At 39.9% G+C, this 23,437-nt stretch overlaps 1 protein-coding gene across 1 annotated transcript in view; it reads left to right on the forward strand.

The window, feature by feature from the left end:
- Nucleotides 1–23,437, forward strand: part of OCA2 (OCA2 melanosomal transmembrane protein) — a 196,672-nt gene that overhangs the window by 146,611 nt on the left and 26,624 nt on the right. Inside the window, 1 exon segment of the mRNA XM_032226226.1 lies at nucleotides 9,596–9,689. Coding sequence (XP_032082117.1) covers nucleotides 9,596–9,689 — 94 coding nt within the window.

A 23,437-nucleotide genomic window follows, 5' to 3' on the forward strand; every position in this document is an offset into this window, starting at 1 on the left:
GAATTGATATTAATTTAATTTAATTTAATTCCAGAGATTTGTTAGGCTGTTTAAAGTGGCCACTTTCCAGAAAGGTACATATTGCTTGTTCTTGACTCATCGAGTCTGCTTTACCACGCATAGGGTAGCATTCAAGCGATAGAGTGGCTCTTTTTCTTTTTGCAAATACAATACAATACATACAATACATAATACTACACATATTAACTGCAAGCAGAATCATTTTAGCACAGAATTGGAAACAAACAGATACCTCCCCCAGACCCAATTATAAGGAAAATCTATGAATGTGAAATGGATAGACTGTCTATGGAAATGAAGGAGAAGGAAGAAACCGAGTACTAACAAATTTGGAATAGATGGTATTCCTGGCTTGAGAGCAAGCATAGAACTTCAGGTACAAATGATAAAAGTATAATATATAGAGTGTATTTAAATAAGTATATAACTTAGGATAATGATATAGAGATGTAATTTGGATACTGATATGGAAAAGCTGTTATATGTGTAAATTTGTATTTTGTCTTTTAAATGTTAGAAAATTCAATAAATACTATTAAAAATAAAAACAAAAATCATTCATATAGAGGACTTTTCTAGTGGAATGGAATAGGTCATATTTTTTGCTGATTACTTGGAGATTGCTCCTTCTTCATGCATAATTTCTAAAGAATTAAAGTTTCCTTTTGGGATTTGAGTCTGAAATATTTTCAGTGGTTTCTTTAAAAATTTATCTAGCTGCTATCTTCATATTTTGAGGTATTTTTTCCTGTTTTTTTTTATCCTGTTGTGAGCAATTTTAGAAAGATACATCAAGATCAAAATGGTGTTTACCAAAAGATGAAAGATGAACAGATGGCAACATTATAGACCAGATATCATGTTATAAATATGTAGGAAGAGTGTTTCAGCAACTGGGCCTTGAGGCAAAAAAAATAACTTGCCACTGATAATACTCTGATAAGTGAAGTAGCTGTTTTCAACTTTTTCAGTGTGAATTTAGGTATTTTAGTAGATGTCAAAATCTTTGCTGCTTAAAGTTGGAGCTAATTGCTTTATGGGTTTCAGGACCAGGTTTCTGATTAAGCTGAAAACAGTTTGACCAGATTTCCTTCAGGCTATCTTCTCAATAGCATTGCTATGATTGGAAGCAGCCTGATTAAAGTTGAAGCCAAGGTCTGGATTTTACTGATTAATTTTGGTTTCAGTTAAATTTCTTCCTAGTAGGCTTAGAACCTATCACTTTGATTGACAATTTTCAGTCTCTTGGCACCGAAATCTGGAAACCAAATTGGCCTCATCTGGATTTTCTTTTAATGCCTTATTATCTATAGGTTTTTAAAAAGCCAAATGTGTTATTTGATTAACAACTTTAAATTGTGAGCATCAACATGATCTGGCTAAGTGATCAGTACCCTTAGAGAACTTTTGAACCTTTTTCAAATAGCCTGTCATCTTACACAACTCAACCACTTCAAGGAAACATAAGGTCTTTATTCTGGCTTCCTTATATTTTACTCTTGGAAGGTAAAATTAATAATATCCCTATGGGAGACTGGCTCTGCCTTTGTGATTCAGGAGAAGCTGAATCTCTGACGCATATCTTATTGTGGTGACCATTTTGTTAAGATATTTGATTGATTTATGTCATTTCTATTTTTGACTCACAGACCAGGTAGCTCTGACATATTTTATATTTCCTTTTTATTATTTCTCTTAACCTACCCATTTTTTTTCTTTTCAAGTCTAGTAAATTACATTTCTGAAAATGGGTTAATGGCAAATTATTCAAGCACTAAGCTTTATTAAGTTTTTCCATTTTTTTTACTATTTCACTTACTTTGCTATCTTACTTGGGATTGATCAATGACCATAATAAAATGTTGATTTATAAGAAAGACTTACTAAATTTGTTTCCTCTTTAGTTCCCTCTTTTTCTGTCTTTGGTACTGTACTGGTCTTGAAATGTCAATTTACATTTTTCCATTTTAGTGTTCTGAAAGACTGCCTTTCTAATCTCTGATTTGTTATTAGACATGCAGTAAATCTAATTTTTTATGCTGGAAAGTTACAAAGTTGAAAATTGCATGGGGATAGAAAAATACTGTACTGAGTTATTTTATCTCAATTTCGTTTGTGGCAGAAATTAGTTCTCTCTGCATTTGCAGACTCCAAAAAATCGTTTGATATGTTTAATATCTTATAAGAAGTATTGATCCTGCAATTTTTGGGAAGAGTTTGACATTTCTCTCGCTCTCAAAATCCTGAAAAGGCATTCTGATCTTACTATTTTGTGAAAAGATAGATGTAGCACTAATCCTTGTAAGGGCTGCTGGAGTCTGGGTCTCCTGGCCCACTTCGTATGGCTGCCAGTCCACACTGGTCCCTCCCTGATGCACCTCTACTTGCCAGGGTCACATGATGGGATGGTGGTCATCCTCCTCTCAGCAGGCAGGTCATGTGGTGGGGTGATGGTTAGTCTTTTCTTCAGCAGGTGGCTCACATGATGGGGTGGTATTCAGCTGGCTGGTTGGACCGTCTTCCTCTTTCTCTCTCTTTACTCTCTCTTGAACGGCCTGCTGGGCTCCCCTTCCACAGCCTCTGCTCCTTCGTTGTTTCCTCTACTTGCCTTCTTTCATTCAAACTCTTCTCTTCCCCAGGCTTGCCTCACAGAAGCCTCTCCTATCATATCCCCGTCTCTTCCTTAGGCTTGCCCCATGGATGCCTCTTCTCTCCTATCCCCTTATTTCCCCCAGGCTTGCCCCACAGAAGCCTCTGCTATCCTATCCCTTAGGCCTCCTTTTCCTCAGGCATCCCTTCCTATCTTTCCCTCTTTTTTCCTTTTTTCCAGCCAAGCCTCTCCTTTCTCCTCTTGCACTCCCATTGTCTTCTCCCCTTCCTGCAAAAACCTCCTTTTCTTCCCTTCTCCCCTCTGCTACATAGAGAATGATAAAGACAGAATAAAAAGAAATTGGCTTCTGAGATACTATTCAAAAGGAATAAACATAAAGAAATTTAAAAGTAAAAATAAGATTTTTAAGGCTTGCTTATTTGACCAAGATTATAACATATACAATGTTTTTTTTCCTCACCCAGCATCTTCAAATGGTTTTTTTTTTGACTGAGACTGAATAGCAACAGCACTTAGCAATAGCACTTAGATTTAAATACCCCTTCACAGTGCTTTGCAGCCCTCTCTAAGTGGTTCACAGAATCCACGTATTTTCCCCAACAATCTGGGTCCTCATTTTACCCACTTCTTAAGGATTGAAGGCTGAGTCAACTTTGAGCTAGTGAGAATTGAACTGCCAATTTGCTGGCAGCCAGCAGTCAGAAATAGCCTGTAGTACTGCATTCTAACCACTGCACCACCAGGGCTTTTCCTGTTGTTGAATATTGAATATTTGTTTATAGATATGATATAGAAAGCGGCTATTTTTTCTGTTAAATCAACAGATTTAAATAATTTTAATAAACACATTTATTTATTTTAAAGTAAATTGAAAAATCATAAGCTATGGTATTAAAACTGAGGGAAAGTGTTAAATTTGTGAAGGACTTTCTGAAAAGAGATAAGATGATAAGAAATTAATTTATGGGACATTATGTGACTAAATTTCTATACACTGCATTCAGAAAGTATTCAGATCCACTTCATTTTTGTCAATTTTGTTATTCTGCAGCCTGATTCTACGTTTGTTGAAATTCATTTTTCCTCATTAATCTACACTCAGTATCCCATAATGATAAAGTGAAAACAGAATTAGTTTTGCTGATTAAGACTTAATAATAAAGCTTTATTATTAATACATAAAAGATGATATATGGGATGAAGGCATTTTAGGTTGAGATGTTAGAGAAAGTAATATGTTACTTAAATTAAAAATAGAAGGGACAAATTGTGTGTGTTTTATATACACACATACATACACACATATACATATATACACATATGCAAATATACACACATACATATACATAACATACATACATATCTTTTCCTCATATTTTTCCCTTTCCCCTCATTTCTATTTTCTTCTTGCACTTTTTAAATGTTTTTTTCTTTTCTTTTTGTATTTTATCTAGTTTGCATTAGTTTTATCTTTTATTTTTAAACTTCAATAAAAATTATTATTAAGAAGCGGTAACTTTGTAATTAAATTTAATCCCTCTGAAAATGTGTTCTGTTAGATAGATTGCATCTCAGTGTTTAACTGGTGAGATTTCAGTGTGTAAATTTATCTTTCATCAAATGTTACTAGTGAAGCAAGCAATTCCACAAAGAACCAGGGCTTATCTGAAATTTATAAAAACAATATTGAACTTATAACTGTTATTTCTTTAATGTATCTTTATGCTGTTTTACAAATAGTGGCTATGCAGAAGCTGTAACAATGACAATTTGCTAGACTAAACCTAACTAAGAAGGGGATTTACAGAGAGATATTAAAGAATTCAATATGATGGCCATTGTTGCCATATTACTTAGCCACCACAATGGATTTCCTGTAAGAAACTTTTCTATTTCTGTTTTGGCCTCAATAAAAATTAACACTGTGCTACATTTTCTAATGATGTTCAGTTTCAGCAAAGAATAGTTGCCATTTGTTAACATACCTTGACCAACAAATGAAATCAGAAGGATCAAGTGTCTCCACAGACAAAAGATGAAGGCAATATTATTTGTGTTAAATCCACAAAACTGGTGCAAATTACTCCAATAGTGAGAAATCTCTCACGAAGTGAAATTGTCCATCTTGTGTATTCAGCTTAATAGGGGGTACTTTGGATTTCTTCCCTCTGAGAGGTCTATGGGAGGAACTGTTCTTGGTCATTATTCCAATCTTTTGGAATAATTTCTTCTGATATTCAGACTGCCCCTGCTTTGCTGTTCTTCAGAATGCTTTGAAAACTTGATTGAATACTAGTTCACAGGGAATTTGCATTTGCTTGACTGCATCTTTCTTGTAGGACAGAAGGTTATGATTATTTTTTTTAAAACACTAAGTTTGTATTGAATTGGTTTTGAACTATTATCAGTGTTAGCACAAGTTATTTGTGGTAGAGTATACCATTCCATTTCAAATGACTTGTGTTAAGAATGATAACAGCTGAACTGCTGAACCGTTATCATTATTAACACAAGTCATTTGGAATAGGATGGTATACAAGTGAATACTTCTCCCCCATTCCCTGGGCAAACATTGTTTGGACTGGTAATTCAGTCTTAAGGCAACTACCAACAATTGAAGAACTGCTCCTATTATACTTGATGGAGACCAGCTAACCTAAGATTAAAGATACACACTTGTGTATACAATCCTACTCTTCTCTGTCAAAATGTTCCCACTGTATTTATTATTTTTGTGATTTGTGATTTTATTGACATTTGTAGGCCGCCCTTTTCCCTGAGGGGACTCAGGGCGGCTCACATAAAATCAGGGAAGGGGAAATGCAGACAATAACAAAGACACATATAATAATTATCCCTAGTCATTGGAGTGTGTTATGCTTTACTCCATTGGTGTTCTTTTTACTAGTACCTAAATAAATATAATAGTATTAATATACTCTCAAGAAATGTGTAGTACTTTAGGTACAGGTGAAACTCGAAAAATTAGAATTTCGGGCAAAAAGTTCATTTATTTCAGTAATGCAACTTAAAAGGTGAAACTAATATATGAGATAGACTCATTACATGCAAAGGAAGACAATTCAAGCTGTGATTTGTCATAATTGTGATGATTATGGCTTACAGCTCATGAAAACCCCAAATCCACAATCTCAGAAAATTAGAATATTGTGAAAAGGTGCAATATTCAAGGCTCAAAGTGTCCCACTCTAATCAGCTAATTAAGCCATAACACCTGCAAAGGGTTCCTGAGCCTTTAAATGGTCTCTCAGTCTGGTTCAGTAGGAATCACAATCATGGGAAAGACTGCTGACCTGACAGTTGTGCAGAAAACCATCATTGACACCCTCCTTAAGGACAGAAAGCCTCAAAAGGTAATTTGAAAAAGAAGTTGGATGTTCCCTAAGTGCTGCATCAAAGCACATTAATGGAAAGTTATGTGGAAGGGAAAAGTGTGGAAGAAAAAGGTGCACAAGCAGCAGAGATGACCGCAGCCTGGAGAGGATTGTCAGGAAAAGGCCATTCAAAAGTGTTGGGGACTTTCAGAAGGAGTGGACTGAGGCTGGAGTCAGTGCATCAAGAGCCACCACACACAGTTGGATCCTGGACATGGGCTTCAAATGTCGTATTCCTCTTGTCAAGCTGCTCCTGAATAACAAACAACGTCAGAAGCGTCTTACCTGGGCTAAAGAAAAACAGACCTGGTCTGTTGCTCTGTGGTTCAAAGTCCTCTTTTCTGATGAGAGCAACTTTTGCATCTCATTTGGAAACCAAGGACCCAGAATATGGAGGAAGAATGGAGAGGCACATGCTGCAGATGCTTGAAGTCAAGTGTGAAGTTTCCACAATGTGTTGATTTGGGGAACCATGTCATCTGCTGGTGTTGGTCCACTGTGCTTCATTGAGTCCAGGGTCAATGTAGCTGTCTACCAGGAGATTTTTGGAGCACTTCATGCTTCCTTCCGCAGACGAGCTTTATGGTGATGCTGACTTCATTTTCCAGCAGGACTTGGCACCTGCCCACACTGCCAAAAGCACAAACCTGGTTCAATGACCGTAGGATTATTGTGCTTGATTGGCCTGCAAACTCACCTGACCTGAACCCCATAGAGAATCTATGGGGCATTGCCAAAAGAAAGATGAGAGACATGACCGAATAATGCAGAAGAGCTGAAGGCCTCTATTGAAGCATCCTGGTCTTCCATAACACCTCAGCAGTGCCACAGGCTGATAGCTTCCATGCCACCCCACATTTTGGCAGTAATTGCTGAAAAAGGGCCCCAAACCAAGTACTGAGTACATATGCATGCTTATACTTTTCAGAGGTTTGATATTGTTCTATGTACAATCCTTGTTTTATTGATTGTATGTAATATTCTAATTTTCTGAGATGGTGAATTTGGGGTTTTCATGAGCTGTAAGCCATAATCATCACAATTATGACAAATCACAGCTTGAACTATCTTGCTTTGCATGTAATGAGTCTATCTCATGTATTAGTTTCACCTTTTAAGTTGCATTACTGAAATAAATGAACTTTTGCACGATATTCTAATTTTTTGAATTTCACCTGTATTAAAGAAAGCCATCATGAACTTAGCATTATAATAATTTGGTAATATCATGGTAAACATGAATGTAGCAAATTTGCCTTGTAGTGATATATATATAGGAAGAGCAGGCAATGTCAGAAAGAGAAATCTGCCGAATGTGGGAACTTGTGGAAACCACTGAAACATTTGGAAGGAACAGGAGGCATTCAGGCAAGATTGATCAAAGTTCTTGAATTCTAAAATGGTCAGGGATAATGGTTTCCCCCTCTTTCACTCCTCCTCTCTAGTCTAAAAGCAAACTTAAAAGTGAAATTAGTTCTCTAACCAAGTGAGCAAGTAGTGATAAGGAATGCCATTTTGAATAAGAGAAGTAGAGTTTTATGAAGCTGCATGTAAGAGCATATGATTGTATGGTTTGTTAAACAGAGGCCACTGCATTGAAGTCGGTGAAAGCTATTTACTTGAAAAACACTGTAATAAGAAATATCACTGAAGTTTGGAGTGGAATAATATGAGTTTCTGTGCCTGGAAAGTTCTGGTTCTTTTTCTGACAAATGTGAATATAAGAAAATGTGTATGAGTGTTTTCCTGCCTTTGATTGGTTAATACAACCAATCTGCAGCTGTAGCCCCCATTCCCCATCAAAGTCCATTTGATCAGTTAGTGGCTTTAGGCAAGTGATCTCAGAGAAATAAAATTAGAGAATAATTTCAAAACACTGGAAGAGAAATCCAAAGATTTCAAACTGGAGTGTTTGAATGGATGATTGAAGCCTGCACATATTAAAAAGAGACGAATTTGTGATTTTTGGGGAGGGATGCAATAGGGTTCAATCTAGGATTTAAGGATGATCCAAAGTAAGTATATTTACCTTCTGTTCAGATATAGTTATGTTGAATGTGAAAACTGGGATGAAATTAACATTTGAAGAACACAGTCTTTTGTTTCATTTTTTAAGTCACAGTCATAGATCTCTGACAGCTTCCGCATATAATGACTTATTCACACATGCACACAAAATCCATGTTCACATTCTGAACTGCACAGACCTTCCTTGTGCAAAACACCCAATGTTTTACTACTTCAATGAGTCTCTCAATTTCTTAAGTAAACAATGGAGAGAATGCTCTAAGGTATCTTTTTTCCAGTTTGTAGAGGAAGAACACTCAAATTCTGCTCAGTGAATCAGAATGGAAAAACCAAACCAAATTGCATGTACAGTAATTGATTTTCAGTTACTGTTGGGACTAATCCCATTCTGAAACTGTCACAGACTTATCACAGTTATAGTTTGCCATGGATAATCCATTGCTTATCTCTATGTTCACACACTGTTTCTCCATTTTAGAAAACATTGCCTCAGCTTCCCTCTCTAGGCTTTTACTGTATTTTATGCCATGATTCCCAGGTTTGCAGGGGTGTCTACCGGGGGGGCGGTGTTTCTAAAAGTCAAAATGATGGCCACAACCACGAAGCCTCACCCTTTTTGCAGACATCACAACAAACATCTCTGTAAATTTATTATATTCTCTGTTCTTCTCAAAATCATGGTATGCCCCTTAGTTCAGATTACATTTTGCTCAGTCTATGGCAATCTATTATAAAAAAATGAAATAACATCAAGATACAGCTCATCAGATGTTTTGATACTGAAAACTGTTATTTTTCATCAATTTAGAAATGTATCTTTAATATATTGCATATGCATATATTTTAAAAAATGCCTTTGGGAATTCCTTGATTTTACATGTATACATTTTTTTCAAGAGAAGGTGCTTAACCCAAGAAAGGAAGGAAACTATAGAGATAAACATTGCAACCTGTTAAATTTTCATTTTTCCATTTTGTGGCAGGAGGAGAAATTCCTGATTTCCATGCTTATGTGTACCCACACATGTGTTTGTAGGTTTAAAAGTCATTGTATAAGATACAATGGATATCTTATATTTTAAAGATACTTATTGTGCTACTGTTACATAACTTTCTGGGGAAATGAAGACCCCCCCGCTCTGTTTCCATTGTTCCACCTGTCAATAGTCAAACAGTGATGTCTTTCTTGATGGTTTTCATTTTATCTTAATGTTACTTTTCTGAATTTGAAAGAAATAATCAGCAAATTGCTTTGAATGTGTCATCTTAACAACACAGTGCCATCGTTTTTCTTCCTCTCACTGTCTCTTGTCTCATTCACAATAGGAGCACAAAGACAGGCTTCCTTTGAAAAGGTGCAACTGTTTATAGGCAGGGAAGTTATTGTTCTGTCAATTTCTTTTCAAGTAAATGTGAAATGATGATTCTCCTTCCTCATTTGCATTTAGTCTACACATTGATCTGAGTGGCAAAATCCATAGATAAAGACCTCCCAAATATCTGCTGGGTTTTGTTTTACTTGTTATTTATTGAATTTCAGGTAATGGGACATTGATTGGAGCCTCTGCAAATGTCGTTTGTGCGGGCATTGCTGAACAGCATGGCTATGGCTTTTCTTTCATGGAATTTTTCAGGTAGGTTTTAGACCTGGCACTTCTCTGGTTTTGAATTTGATTGTATTTTAGAGATCATTCACTAATTTAAAAAAAATCAAAATGATGAAGAAAAAAGTCTACATAATCACCAGCATAACAAACAGAGTGAATTAAGTGGGTCTCCATTTCAGTAACAAAAAATAATGCATTTTGTTGATTGTCCCTTAACAAGTTTGTATATCGAAACATAGAAAACTGTCAGCAGAAAAAAGACCCAATGGTCCATCAAGTCTGTTCTTTAAGTTTATGTGTGTGTTATGTGATGAGGAGAGTGCTGGGTTTAGCCTTAGACTGAAGATATCTGTCTGAGCATCAGAGTCCAGCTGGACAAACACAAACTCCATGTCTTTCCAACCCCCGAGTATCTTCCTTCTTAATCACTTCCTAAGGCTGCAGTTGAAAGGTAAGAATAAGCATCTGTCTGCCCTGCCAACCCCAAGTCACAGTTCTGTTTGTCACTGGCTTGTTGGGGGAGAATGGCCGGCTTAATTCATTCCACAAATATGACATTAAATAGAATGAAATTAAAGGGCCTATAATCTGAAGCAGAACTGAATCCAGCTGAACACATTATTTGTCCCTTCTTCCTGTCTTAATTTTCCTCATTACCAGGCCCAGCAGTAGACTTTTGCCTATTCTTTTTCTATTTATTTCATTTTTGCCCCAACTGATTTTATGCTACAAAAATAATCACAAACAAAAAATTCCTGGTTTTGATTTTTGGTTCCTGCAAAGCTCCCTTAATCATTCCTTTTCTCATCAACAAAATGATTGCCTATCTATTAAGCAGAATACCTGGTTTATATTGATTTAGTGATGTGAGCAAGACTAAAGCCATCAATTGGTTGATCCGAAAAAGCAAAGTCTAAACTTGTGGAAAAACACTGGGAAGAGAAAAAAGAGCTAGAGTGAAGAGCCTGTCTCATCCTTGCATTGCTTGGTGTAGAGATTTTCTTGCTGTTTGAGCGTGACTGGGAATGAGAAGAACAAAAACAAATTCAGAGGGATCAATTAATAGCTTTAGCTGCAAACAATAACTCAATACATCCAGATACTATTATTTGACAGTAAGCTGGAACATTGCAACAGTGGCAGGATAGGATTTTGGCAATAAGCCAGCACATTTTATGCTACTATAGTTTACAAGCAATTTGAGGGTGGGTAGGAAACACTATTAGTCTGAACCCAACCAGACTTTAAAAAAAGATTATCATCCTTTAAAAAAATAATATTGTTTAATCATAGAAAATAAAAGACAAAACAGTAAAACAAGCAAACAAAACAGAACAAAAGCATACATTCAACCCTAACAAAAAAAAGTGTACAAAAATGCTTTCACATATATACTAGGAGAAGATAATAAATTTGACCAATCCTAACTCAGCCTGTTCTATTCACAATATTAACTTTCATTGAGGTGTTAGTGATACTGCTTAGCAAAATTTACTACTTGATGTCATTTTCTATATGCTTAATAAGTATGCTCATAATTACAATAAGTTATTGTCTTAACAGCACATACCACAAGGAACAGCTTTCAAAGTGATATAAAAATTGATTAACTACATAAAAATAGAGGAAAAAAAATCTTATGAAGGGCAATTTCTACTCAAACACAGATAGATTGTACTATACCATTTTGGGCCTAATGTTGAAGATATACCATGAGTTATAACAGTGACGTGCAGTCAGGGGAGGCAGGGGAGGCAGGGGAGGCAGGCCCATACCACTGTCATCATGAAAAGAAAAAAATGTAAAAGGAAAAAGGCTGAGGTAGTTGCTGCCATAGTCACAATGGATGACTCTGCTTAGTGCTTAACTGTTTAAAAAAGCCTCTAAAAAAGTGCCCTCTACAGGAGGAGGCGGGAGAACCACATGCCTCATTTAGTCTATGATTACTTGAGCAGAGTTAAGCAAGGGTTAAAAGCCGAAAAATTCCTTATGTAGATGAGGCACGTGGTTCTCTCACATCCTCCTGTAGAGGTCACTTTTTAAAGAGGCTTTTTTCAACAGTTAAGCAGAATCATCCATTGGAGACTCTGGCAGCAGCTAACCCAGCCTGACCTCAGCAGCTCTTGCCTTTTTCCTTTTACATTTTTACATTTTCATCATGGCAGACAAGAGCAAAGTTGAAATTCTCTGTGAAATAGCTGGAAAAGGTATGTGAGTTGGAGGGAGGGGGAGGAATTCAAAATTAATGTAATTTGTAAGTAATTGTATTATTGTGAGTGTGTGTGTGTGTTTTACCCACCTCTGCTGGCCCGCAGGCTGGCACTTTTTTTATGTCGGACATAGCGGCATGGCTTTTGGAAATAGTGGCAGGGCTTTTGGACATAGCGGCAGGGCTTTTGGACAGAGTGGCAGGGCTTTTGGACATAGCAGGACGCCTCTATGTCGGACACAGCGGCAGGGCATTCGGACGCCCCGTTGCTGTGTCCGCCATAGAGGCGGGACACCTCTATGTCGGACATAGCGGCATGGCGGCTTTTGCCTCTAGCACCGGAGTGGCAGGGCGGGAAGCAGGCAGCCACCTTGCCACCCCGGCGCTAGAGACAAAAGCCACCCTGCTGCTATGTCTGACATAGAGGTATCCCGCCTGTATGGTGGACACAGTGCCAGGGCGTCCGAAAGCCTTGCCACTGTGTCCGACATAGGGCGGCTTTTGCCCGCTTGCCTCACCAGCCATAAACCTCACCGCACGTCACTGAGTTATGACCACAATTTTCAGATTATTTTGTTAGTGATTTATGACTGAAATAATAACATTTCATTCATTTGTTCAGATTCAAAAATGATGAGTGGAAGTTGTTATAAAGTTGTTTTAAATATTGATCTAATGCACACACTTTTGTAGCATATTTTCAGCACTACTTCTAAAAAATCCTCATATGGGAAACCAGTACCTAGTAATATTTGATGTCATTTTATGTACTGGGGCTAAAGAACCGTGCCCCTATCTTGAATGGTATGATTATTGTGCTTTTAAATTATGTATTGTTTGGTGTTGTTGTCAAATTGTTTGTATCCCCCCTTCCCTTGTTTTGAGTTGTGAGCCGCCCTGAGTCCCCCTCGGGGGAAAAGGGTGGCATACAAATGAAATAAACAGTTAAACAACAGTTAAACAGTTAAAAACTATTGAAAACTGTACTAATCATTATGAAAATCTCTTTGTGGTTAACAATAGATACTTTCCATTCAGTCTCTTGTTGTTATAACAAACATATTTTTTTTAAATCAAGGTATTTACTTATTAGATTTAATGTATTATGTAGCATAACAGAATTTCAGAGTTGGAAGTGACCTTGGAGGTCTTCTAGTCTAATTCCCTGCTCATCCAGGAGACCCTATACCATTTCAGACAAGTGGTTAAAAACTTCCAGTGATGGAGCACCTACAACTTCTGAAGCCATTCCACTGATTAATTGTTGTGTGAGGAAATTTCTCTTTATTTTTAAGTTTGTTCTGTCCTTGATTAGTTTCCATCCACTGCTTTTTGTTCTGCTTTCAGGTATTTTGGAGAATAGCTTGACTCCCTCTTGTTTGTGGCAGTCCCTTAGATATTGGAACACTGCTATCATGTCACCTAATACTTCTTTTCATTGGACTAGATATACCCAATTCCTGTAGCTGTTCTTCATATGTACCCTAATCACTTTTGTTGCTCTTCTCTGTACTCTTTCTAGAGTCTCAACATCTTTTTTTATATTGTGATGACCAGAACTGGATGCAGTATTCCAAATGTGGTCTTACCAAGGCATCATAAAGTGGTACTTATACCTCACATGATCTTGTTCTGTCCTGTTAATGCAGCCTAGAACTGCATTGGGGTTTTTGGCAACTGAAGCACATTGCTGACTCATATTTACGTGATTGTCCAGTAGGACTCCAAGTTCCCTCTCACAGTTACTATTATTGAGCCAGGTAGCACCTATTCCATACCTGTCCATCTATCATCTATCAAACATCTATCAATCATCTGCCTGCCTGCCTGCTTGCCTCTGTCTATCTATTTATCTTTATATAGATATTTATTTTTGCAAGTTGTACTTTAGTGTATAGTGTACTGAATCACATTTTCAGTATTCCATTCTTTAATTACTTGTTAAGTAAATAAAAAATAATCTTTGAATAACAACTCTACCTTCTGCCCCCCCCAAAAGAAGAATAAATATTTTACATAAACTTGTGCCAGACTTTAATTCAACAAAGGGTTGAATCTAATATGATGTAAAGAAACTGTAGGAACAGACTTGTTCCCTTCCTTTACATGTTCTCAAAATCCTTTAGTCCTTCACATGTCCTTAAAATCTTCTCCAAAACCAATTTTGAAGAAAAACAAGGAAGGGTTGTAAAAAATAGATGTAACCTCCATCCTGGACAATCACCTCTATTCACAAAAACTCACCACTTTATGCCTCTTGATTAGATTATTGTGACCTGAATTAATGTTGTATGCTGTCTTTTTCTTGAATTAAAGGTATAGCTTTTTTCCTTTAAACTGAACAATGATATTTTATTTTAGATTAGGGAGTATGCTGAAGAGAACTGGGTTATTTTGCACTGAATTGCAACATTGTGATGTTTATTCCTTAGTTTGTAGGAGAAAATATAATTAATTTAATGACATTTTGCATTTAATTAGTACTTCAATTACTGTGTTATTTTTAATTTCTTGATAGAAACATATAGACTGAATATGATATTTTTATGATATTTAGGATTGCCTTGAGAGTAATTTATACCTATTCATGTAGCAGTGGATACTATCCTGTCCAACAGGAAGTCTGATATCTAAAACAAGATTTATAAAGTCCTAGAGAAAGGGTGTCAAACTTGTAACCCACGGCCCAGATGTGTCATGCGCTGGCTATGCTCACACCAAGTTTAGCGAAGGGGAAAAAGTTGCGATATATCACATGATACTGCCATGACAACGCAAGTTTGACACCCCTGTCTTAGAGGCTTGACACTCTGACAAATCAGCCAAAAAATTACAACCATATGGCATCAGGCCTGCAAGCCATCTTTTCTTTTTGGACTTCATGCTTGCCACACTTTCTACTATTTATTTTCTATCGTGGGAAAATGGGAGGGGGATTATATGGAATTGGGTGATATGTAGCCATAATAATATTCTTTCTAGAAAGCCAAGGTCATTCTTGGTCTCTGCACTTGGCCGGAACTGGATGGGTAGAAGCTGCCAACGTGGCAGTGGAAGATTGGATCATGTGATGGACTTTGGGTGTGGAGGGAGGATCTTGAACTTTCAACTGGGTGGGAAAACCTGGAAGCTTTCAGATTTGGGTTTTCCCAATATGGCTCTCTTAATAAATTGGACTTTTGAGGAATCCTTTGCCTCAGACTCTGATTTACTTTTGGATGCTATTTGGAACGCTGACAGTAACACACAAACTAGCAAAAGCACTCCAAAACTTCCTAAGTAAATGAAGAGACCCATCAGTCCCTGGACAAAAAGGATGAATCATCTACACCAAAGAATGCAAGGACTATTGTCTCTACTGTGTAGAACAAACAGGTAGAAGACCAGCAGTTTGCATCCATGAGCACCAACTATGAGGAAGACTCCTTAATTTCACAGCATATAGACAGACCTAACCATAGTTTCAATTAACTCCAAAAATGGTAGAGAATTCCTGGAAGTCTGGTACTCTGACAAATCAGCCATCAACAGGTACATAGGTATATAAACAACATCTACATAATACTCAAAAGAAAAAATCAAAATCTCCACAAGGAAACAAAAAGACTAAAACACCTCCTCACTGGCAATTAATACCCAGATAATCAGAAATTAACACCAAGATTAACATCAGACCAACGATCAAGAAGTAAGCAATACCCAAATCAAGGAACTACCAACACAGGCAAATAAGCTAACAGTAAACAACAGTCCAATCAAGCAGCCACCAAGACCACTCCCACTAACACTGACAGGGCAAGCCACTAGTATATAAAATGAGTGCAAAACTCACTCCCTTCTAATACTGATGATGTTTCCTAGAAACATCTGTAAGAAAGAGACCACCAAGGACCACCAAGGACCCCACAAATCAGCCATTAACAGGCACATCAATATAAGTTCCCAAAATAAAAAGTACCGGTATCTTAAGGTGAAGGAAAAGGGCAAATAGCCCTAAACCAATGCCCCCCCCCAACCTTTTGGGAACTAGGGACCGGTTCCATGGACAGAGGCTTTTCCACAGACGTGAGGCATGGTTTCATAGGAGGCATGGTTCCACATGCTGCCTGCATCCTGCAGGTGGGACTTTGCTTGTTGTGCGGCCCAGTTTCTGGCATGCCACAGCCTGGTGCCAATCCATGGACTGGGAGTTGGGGATTCCTGCCCTAAACAATACTTTCTTGTTACACACCTATTAACTAATATACAGAGAAATGAAACAGTCAAGGAAGAAATAAGTGCCTTAACCTTTAGACCAAACTGGCTTTATTGCTGGTCATTGGAATTTTCTCTTCACCAAGTGTTGGATGCTGAAGATGTGGAGTTTGGAGAGAGAGTTTTGCAAGGATGACCAGTATTGTCACAATTGGACAAAAATTCTTTGCATTGGCAATAAGTAAGAAAAAAAGATGCAACTGACACCCTAACCCAGCCAGCTGCCAATTGTGGGATTTGAGCACTATTGATCAAGTGAGCCTGCTTGCATCTCACCCCTTTCAAACTAGTACTGAAATTCTACCCTATCAAGGAGGAAGGCTTATCTAACATGGGGTATTTACATCTGGTTTTCAAATATCCTGCACAGGATCTTGCATGCCTTCCAATGTGTACCATTAAAAATTAATAGCAGAAAAGTCAGAAAAAGAACATGTTTGTCTAAGAATGGCAGAACCATCCATGTTTCTGTCCCTATTTAATTTGTGAGGACTCTTCCTGTGGCTACTCCTCAATAGACTCTAGTCAAATTCTAGTTAATTAGTCATCTGATATTCAGAGGTCAAAAGGTTCAAATAATGTCATATCTATATGATGCAATTTTTGTAATTTTCATTTGCATTATGAATGTAAGAAAGAATGATATTTGCTTTCCAAGGGCACAACTGTGCTTTCATTATATGACTCTCCTCGCAGCCAGATGGCTCCATTTGTTTTGGTCAATTATAATTCAGATACATGCTGCACTGTATGATCACATTGAGAAAGTGGTTCAGATTAACAAAAACCCCAGACCTAAATCACAAAACAGATTGATCTTAGTTTTCACAGTTAAAAAGAAAATAGTACTTTTATACCAAGAAACAGCAATCAAGCCGTCCCCCCCACCCCCGAATCTATAAGTCATTCCACAAAATGTGGCTACCTTTTGTATCTCAATCTGTCTGTCTAATTGGATTTGACATGGCAAGCAAAAAATATAACATATCTTGATAACATTGGTAGGACTTTAGAAATGAGACAGATAACAGTTTAGGATGACATGTTATTTAAATTCAACCTTCGCAGAACAGCAAAGAGAAATTCTAATACAATAGAAAATTCTTCTTTTTCTCACTACTGCAGGCAAGAGATTACATTATGCTAACCTGAAGAACCTAAACTTGGGAATTAACACAGGAAACAGTTAATACACTGGTTTTAGAAAATACTAAGTTCTATTCAAATTCAAGTTAAGCCATCATTTATCAAATCTAAAAGGAGGTTCTGTAAATATTGCTATTCTCCAACTATTCAGTATATGTGTGACTGAATCATCTTTTAAATTGGTACATGAACGAAGGACTAAGGACTTTAGGGCAACACAAAGTTGCTATTCAGGTCTTGGGCTATTTGCCTAGAGAATTGCAATCTCTTGGATTTTAAATTCAAAAGGATGTTGGCTATTCAGGGAGATGCATTACTTTTGTATTAAGCACATTCCTATGAGAGGACAAGAAAAGAAAAAAATGGATTTCCTGCACATAACTTGATATATAGGTAATAGAGGTTCCCATAGATTGGCCATGTGGCATATTAACTTGATTGCAAACCTTATGTAGAAGCTGGACATGTCTCCCTTTCCTTATAATCCTGTTGGTTTCAGCAGCTAGTGTGTCCTGCTTATACTGACAATTCTTATTGCATTTGACACAAAAGGGTTGTCAAATGGAACAAAGAAACTCCAAGTCCATTTAGCCACCTTCATGTACTATGGATTCATACAAAGGTGGACTTTCTTCTGTCTCTGAACTCTGGCAATTTTTTTAGAACAGATCATAGGGAAATCTGTAAGCCCACTAAGAACAATGTGGAGACCCATAAAAATTTGCAAAGGTTTGCGAAGAATAATTTTATCAGACCAGATAGTTTTTAAAAAATTGGATAATCATTAGCAGATAATTAGAATGCTGTAGGCATCATATATTTTGATTTCAGCAAAGCAATATAGTATATGATATTATGACTAAAAGTGTGAACTAATTACAATTAAATAGATACATATCTGGCTAGAACTCTTTCTGTCAACCTGCCAACCCATTCTAAAGAACAATAACAATGTTATAATTCAGATGAATTGTAATATTGCCAATGGAATATTTTAATGATTAATCCTTAACAAGTCACAGATATTTGGGATTTTGTGTTGCAAAGAATTTGAAGAAGATTAGTCAAAATGAAATTTCAGATCACAATCCAAAATTTGTTGCAGGATAATATGTGAAGTGTAATATAGAATGAATATAATATATTATAACATAATGTAATATAATATAACACTAATAAGGCATATTTAATTAAATAATGTAATTGTACAGTATTCTATTTTTGTTGATATTTTTAATTGACAAGATCAGCTATTTTTAGAAAGGAATAATTGATCTTTCTACTAGTTACAAACTCAAAAGGAAAACGTTTCTAAAAAATTTAAAATCTATATAAATAGATAAGTGATGGTTGATCTTGATTCCTTTGAAACTAGGTTGATATCTGATTATCTGATATTTTTTGCTAGATATTCAGTACCAAGCTTCTATTTAAATAAATCTGTAATTCTATAAGTTATTTTATTTTCCCATTTCTTATATTAAACAAATATGTCCTTTTGCTTAAAAAAGGTAGGATCAAAGAATAGGAACAGGTCGGGGATGAAGGGTTGCTTCCATATTTTCCAAGGTTCAGAAAAAAAGTTTTAAATATGGATTTGACATAGTAGATACTTTGTACTGTCCTAGCCAGCAGAAAATTCAATATTTATTCAATAGTAGCTGAATACCCGTACTCCACTACGAAACTATGTGATCGGGCTTGATAAATCGATACTTACAGCTTGAAAATTAATGAGTAGTTACGATTGATCTCCACTCTCCTCTTCTCTCCCTCAGGCTTGCTGCACAGAGGCCTCTCCTCTCCTCTCCCCTTCTCTCCCTCAGCTTTGCCACCCAGAAGCCCCGCCTATCCTATCCCCTTTTTTCTCTCAGCTTTGCCCCACAGAAACATCTCCTATCTTACCCCCTTCTCTCCCTCAGGCTCCTCTGCAAACTCCCAGCAGGCTGGATGAGTCATGTGCTGGCAACACCCAAGTTGTAGTTTGAACAGAGACCTTTTCAGGTGGGGAGGGGCGAGTAGCATCTGAGCATGTTAATAATAATATAACAAATACTAATGATCTGATGATCATTTCAAAAAATTCTCTCTAAGGTACCTAGAAGCCAAGAGGAACATATGTGCCACATTTCAAGTTTGTAGTCTTTACAGTTCTGGAGATTTTGTGATGTGGCGTGAGTGATTTTCACTTATATATATATAGCCACTGAACATTATTTGATGTGCTGATGCTTTAAATTGTCTTAGTTGAGAAGCTTAAATAGTTTCAGTTTTTCTGACTGTCCATTGTATTTAAACCTAGAGGTTTTTTAAATACCTGTCTATTAATTTAGTTATTTTTATTTATTAAATTTATTTGCTGCCCATCTTGTATCGAAATGGATGGTTTACAGCATTAAAACATTAAAATTCCAAGAGATAAATATTTCTAAAACAATAAAAATGGAAATCACAATTGAAATAAAATTATAATTAAAAGATGGAGAAGGAGGGGACAGGATGTGTGTGCCTCTTAATTAATCTCCAAAGCGACGCTTCCCTTTTGGGTCCCCAAGCTATTTGGCAGAGCCAGGTTGTTGAGGACTCATAAAGTCCTTGATTTACGACCAGGAGGCCAGCAACAGACCAGGCTGTGCCCTGATTGGCTGAGGCGCAGCATAGCCTGTTGCTAGCCACTCGAGCCAACCCAGTTGCCAGACGCTTGGAGAGCGCCCATTGGTCTGTTTGTTCTTGCTGCCTGTATAAATACAATGTCAAGTGGAGGATACATTTGAATCGCTGTCAAACTATCTTGTGAATAAACCTGTGATCTGTTGAAGTCCTGGCTCTCGTGTCTTCTCTACCCTCGATCCACTAAACTGGTGACGAGGGTGGATCCAGCGATTCCGATTGCAAAGCCTAGGACAGAGCAAGAAGAAGAATCAGCCGTGTAGCCGCTCAAGCCGCGAAGAAACCACTGGTGTGGCAAACCGCTGACTTTTTTTCCTCCGCCCCCTAATTCTATCTCTCTGCCGATCCGAGAGATCACATCCAGTACTAGCATGGCATCTGCCTTACCGCCATTCGCTCCTTTTCTTGAGCGCTTTGAGTGCTACCTCATAGCCTCAAAGAACCATAACCAACCCCCAGAAGAAAAGTGCAGTTTCTTCCTAAGTTGCTGCGGACCAGCCATGTTCGCATCTGCCAGAGCCCTGGCCTCTCCGCGGCCGGTCTATCAACTCAGCTGGGACACGCTGATGTCAAAGCTTAAGAACCATTATGCACCAGCGCCTTCCCACATCGCCCGCCATTACACGTTCCGCCAATGCGTCCAGAAACCAGCGGAAACCATCAGCCAGTTCCTGGAGTCTCTCTGCGTAACGGCGATACAATGCGATTTCCGTGATCTAGATGAGAACCTCGTGGAACAGTTTGTCTGCGGGGTCAAAGACATCCATCTACTCCGTCGCCTCCTACGGCACCCCGATATCACCATGGAACAGGCCGTGGATGAAGCCAGAGCAGCTGAGCTCTCGGAGCAGTCCATGGCTGACATACAACGCATGCAGCCTCTACCGCCACCCCCTCCTGCGCTCCCTGTGTGCCCTCTGCCGGCTGTGCATGCCTGCCTTATTGATGAGCTGGTGCTGCTTGAAGACCCCAGCTCTGAACAAGTTGCCCAGCTCCGGGCTCAGCCTCGGCAGCCACCACCTCCGGCGGCTGCTCCTGCTTTGTCTGGGTGTGTGGGTTGTGGCAACCACCACGCCTGCACAGCTTGCCCCTTCAAGGGTACTGCTTGCCGCCGCTGTGGCAAGAAGGGCCACATCGCCCAGGTCTGCCGCACCTCCCTGCCTGTGCCGTCCTTCCTTCAGCAGCCTGCTGCACCACAACCCCAGCCACGCCGCCAGCCGCTGCGGCCCGCGAGACGGGCTGAAGACTGCTACGCCGTCAACCAGCCTGATATCACCGGGGAGATGGTCAGCCAGGCGTCTGCCGGTGCCTGGAAGGTCTCCGCAGTGCTCCAGCTGGAAGGTCAGCCCTGCCGCATGGAGGTGGACTCTGGCTCCCCCCGCTCCCTGCTCTCCAGGTCCACCTTCTCTTGCCTGTGTCCCCGCATCTATTGTGACCAGCTACAACCTGTGGACACCTCCCTCAGGGACTACCAGGGGACGCTTATTCCCACCCTGGGGTTTTTTCCCATTTGGGTGGACTATGGGGACTTTCACGGCCATTTGCCTGTCCTGATTGTAAAAAAACCTCTGCCTGCCCTATTGGGTCTCGACTGGTTCCCTTCCCTGGGGCTGTCTATTGGGGGGTGTCATAGGGTGGGTGCCTCTTCCCTGGAGGATGTCCTTGCGGAATTCGCAGACATTTTCGATGGGTTCCTACAAGGGCACCCCTATATCCCTTAACCTCGACCCCCAGGTTGCTCCAATTCGGCTGAAGGCTCGCAGGGTGCCTTTTGCCTTAAGGGCCAAGGTTGATGCCAAGCTTGATAAGCTTTTGGCGCAGGACGTACTCGAACCCGTCAACCACTCGCGATGGGAGACCCCGATTGTGGTCCCTGTCAAACCAGACGGGTCGGTGTGGATCTGCGCTGACTACAAGTTAACCATCAACCTTGCCCTCCAGGCAAAGCCCTATCCAGTCCCTGTTATGCAGCACCTGCTCCATTCCCTGGGGCGGGGCTGCACCTTTGCAAAACTGGATATGGCGCAGGCCTACCAACAGCTCCCGGTGGATGATGATGCGGCGGCTGCCCAAACCATCGTCACCCATCGTGGGGCTTTTTGTTGCCGCCTCCTCCAATTTGGCGTGTCTGTGGCCCCGGGGATCTTCCAGAGACTCATGGAACGCCTGCTCCATGGGCTCCCTGGCATGGTTCCATATTTCAATGATGTTCTGATCGCTGCTTCCAGCCGCTCAGAACTCATCAAAATGCTCAGGAAGGTCCTCCTTCGTTTTAGGAGTGCGGGTTTAAAACTCAAATGCAGCAAATGCTCATTTGAGGTGCCTAGGGTGGAGTTCTTGGGGTTCTTAATTGATGCCCAAGGAATCCACCCTACACCTGCTAAGGTCGCCGCCATCAGGAATGCCCCCACTCCCTCCTCCAAGGCAGAGTTGCAGGTGTTCCTGGGGCTTCTAAACTTCTACGCGCCATTCGTGCCTCACAAGGCGTCACTAGTCGAGCCGCTGCATCAGTTGCTTGACCGATCCGCGGCCTGGCACTGGGGCAGCTGCGAAGCGCATGCATTCGTGGCTATCAAAGACATGCTTACGTCAGCGGCTGTCTTAGTGCAATACAATGACAAGCTGCCGCTGACGTTAGCCTGTGACGACTCCCCCTATGGTCTGGGGGCGGTCCTGAGCCATGTCCTCCCAAATGGCTCGGAGGCCCCCGTGGCTTTTTACTCCCGGACACTCTCCACTGAGGAGCGTAATTACAGCCAGATAGACAAGGAGGCTCTGGCTGCAGTGTCCGGGGTTAAGAAGTTTCACGACTACCTCTATGGTCGGCACTTTACCCTTGTCACTGACCATAAGCCGCTCCTTGGGATTTGGCAGGCGACAAGCCGACCCCTCCCATTCTTTCTCCTAGAATGACACGATGGACGGAGTTCTTGGCGGTGTATTCTTATATGCTGCTCTACCGCCTGGGCAAGCAGCTGGGGCATGCTGATGCCCTTAGCCGCTGCCCCTTGCCAGACCCTGACCCGGCCCCGGTTCCTTCTCTGTCCATTCTACTTATTGCCTCCTCCGGCCTGCCCCTTTCTGCTGCGGACATCACGGCTCACACTAAGGCCGACCCTGTCTTGGCTCAGGTTTGCTCCTGGGTCCTCCGCGGATGGCCCTTAGGAAAGGTGGCTGACAGCTTCCGGCCTTTTAAGGCCCGGCAAGCCGAATTGTCCCTACATGGTGGGTGTCTTATTTGGGGGGATCGGGTGGTGATCCCTTCCGTGCTGCACGCCCAGGTCCTGTCTCTGCTCCACAAAGACCACCCCAGCATAGCGCGGATGAAAGCATTGGCACGCAGCTATGTCTGTGGCCTTAACTGGACTCAGAGATTGCGGCCTACATGGGCCGCTGCACTACTTGCCAGCTCTCCCAACCTAACCCCCAGCCAGGCCGTGAGTGGGAGGCTCCAAGAGGCCCGTGGTCCCGCCTACATGTGGATTTTGCCGGCCCC

The sequence above is a fragment of the Thamnophis elegans genome, chromosome 11 (assembly GCF_009769535.1).
Source record: "Thamnophis elegans isolate rThaEle1 chromosome 11, rThaEle1.pri, whole genome shotgun sequence".
NCBI lineage: Eukaryota > Metazoa > Chordata > Lepidosauria > Squamata > Colubridae > Thamnophis > Thamnophis elegans.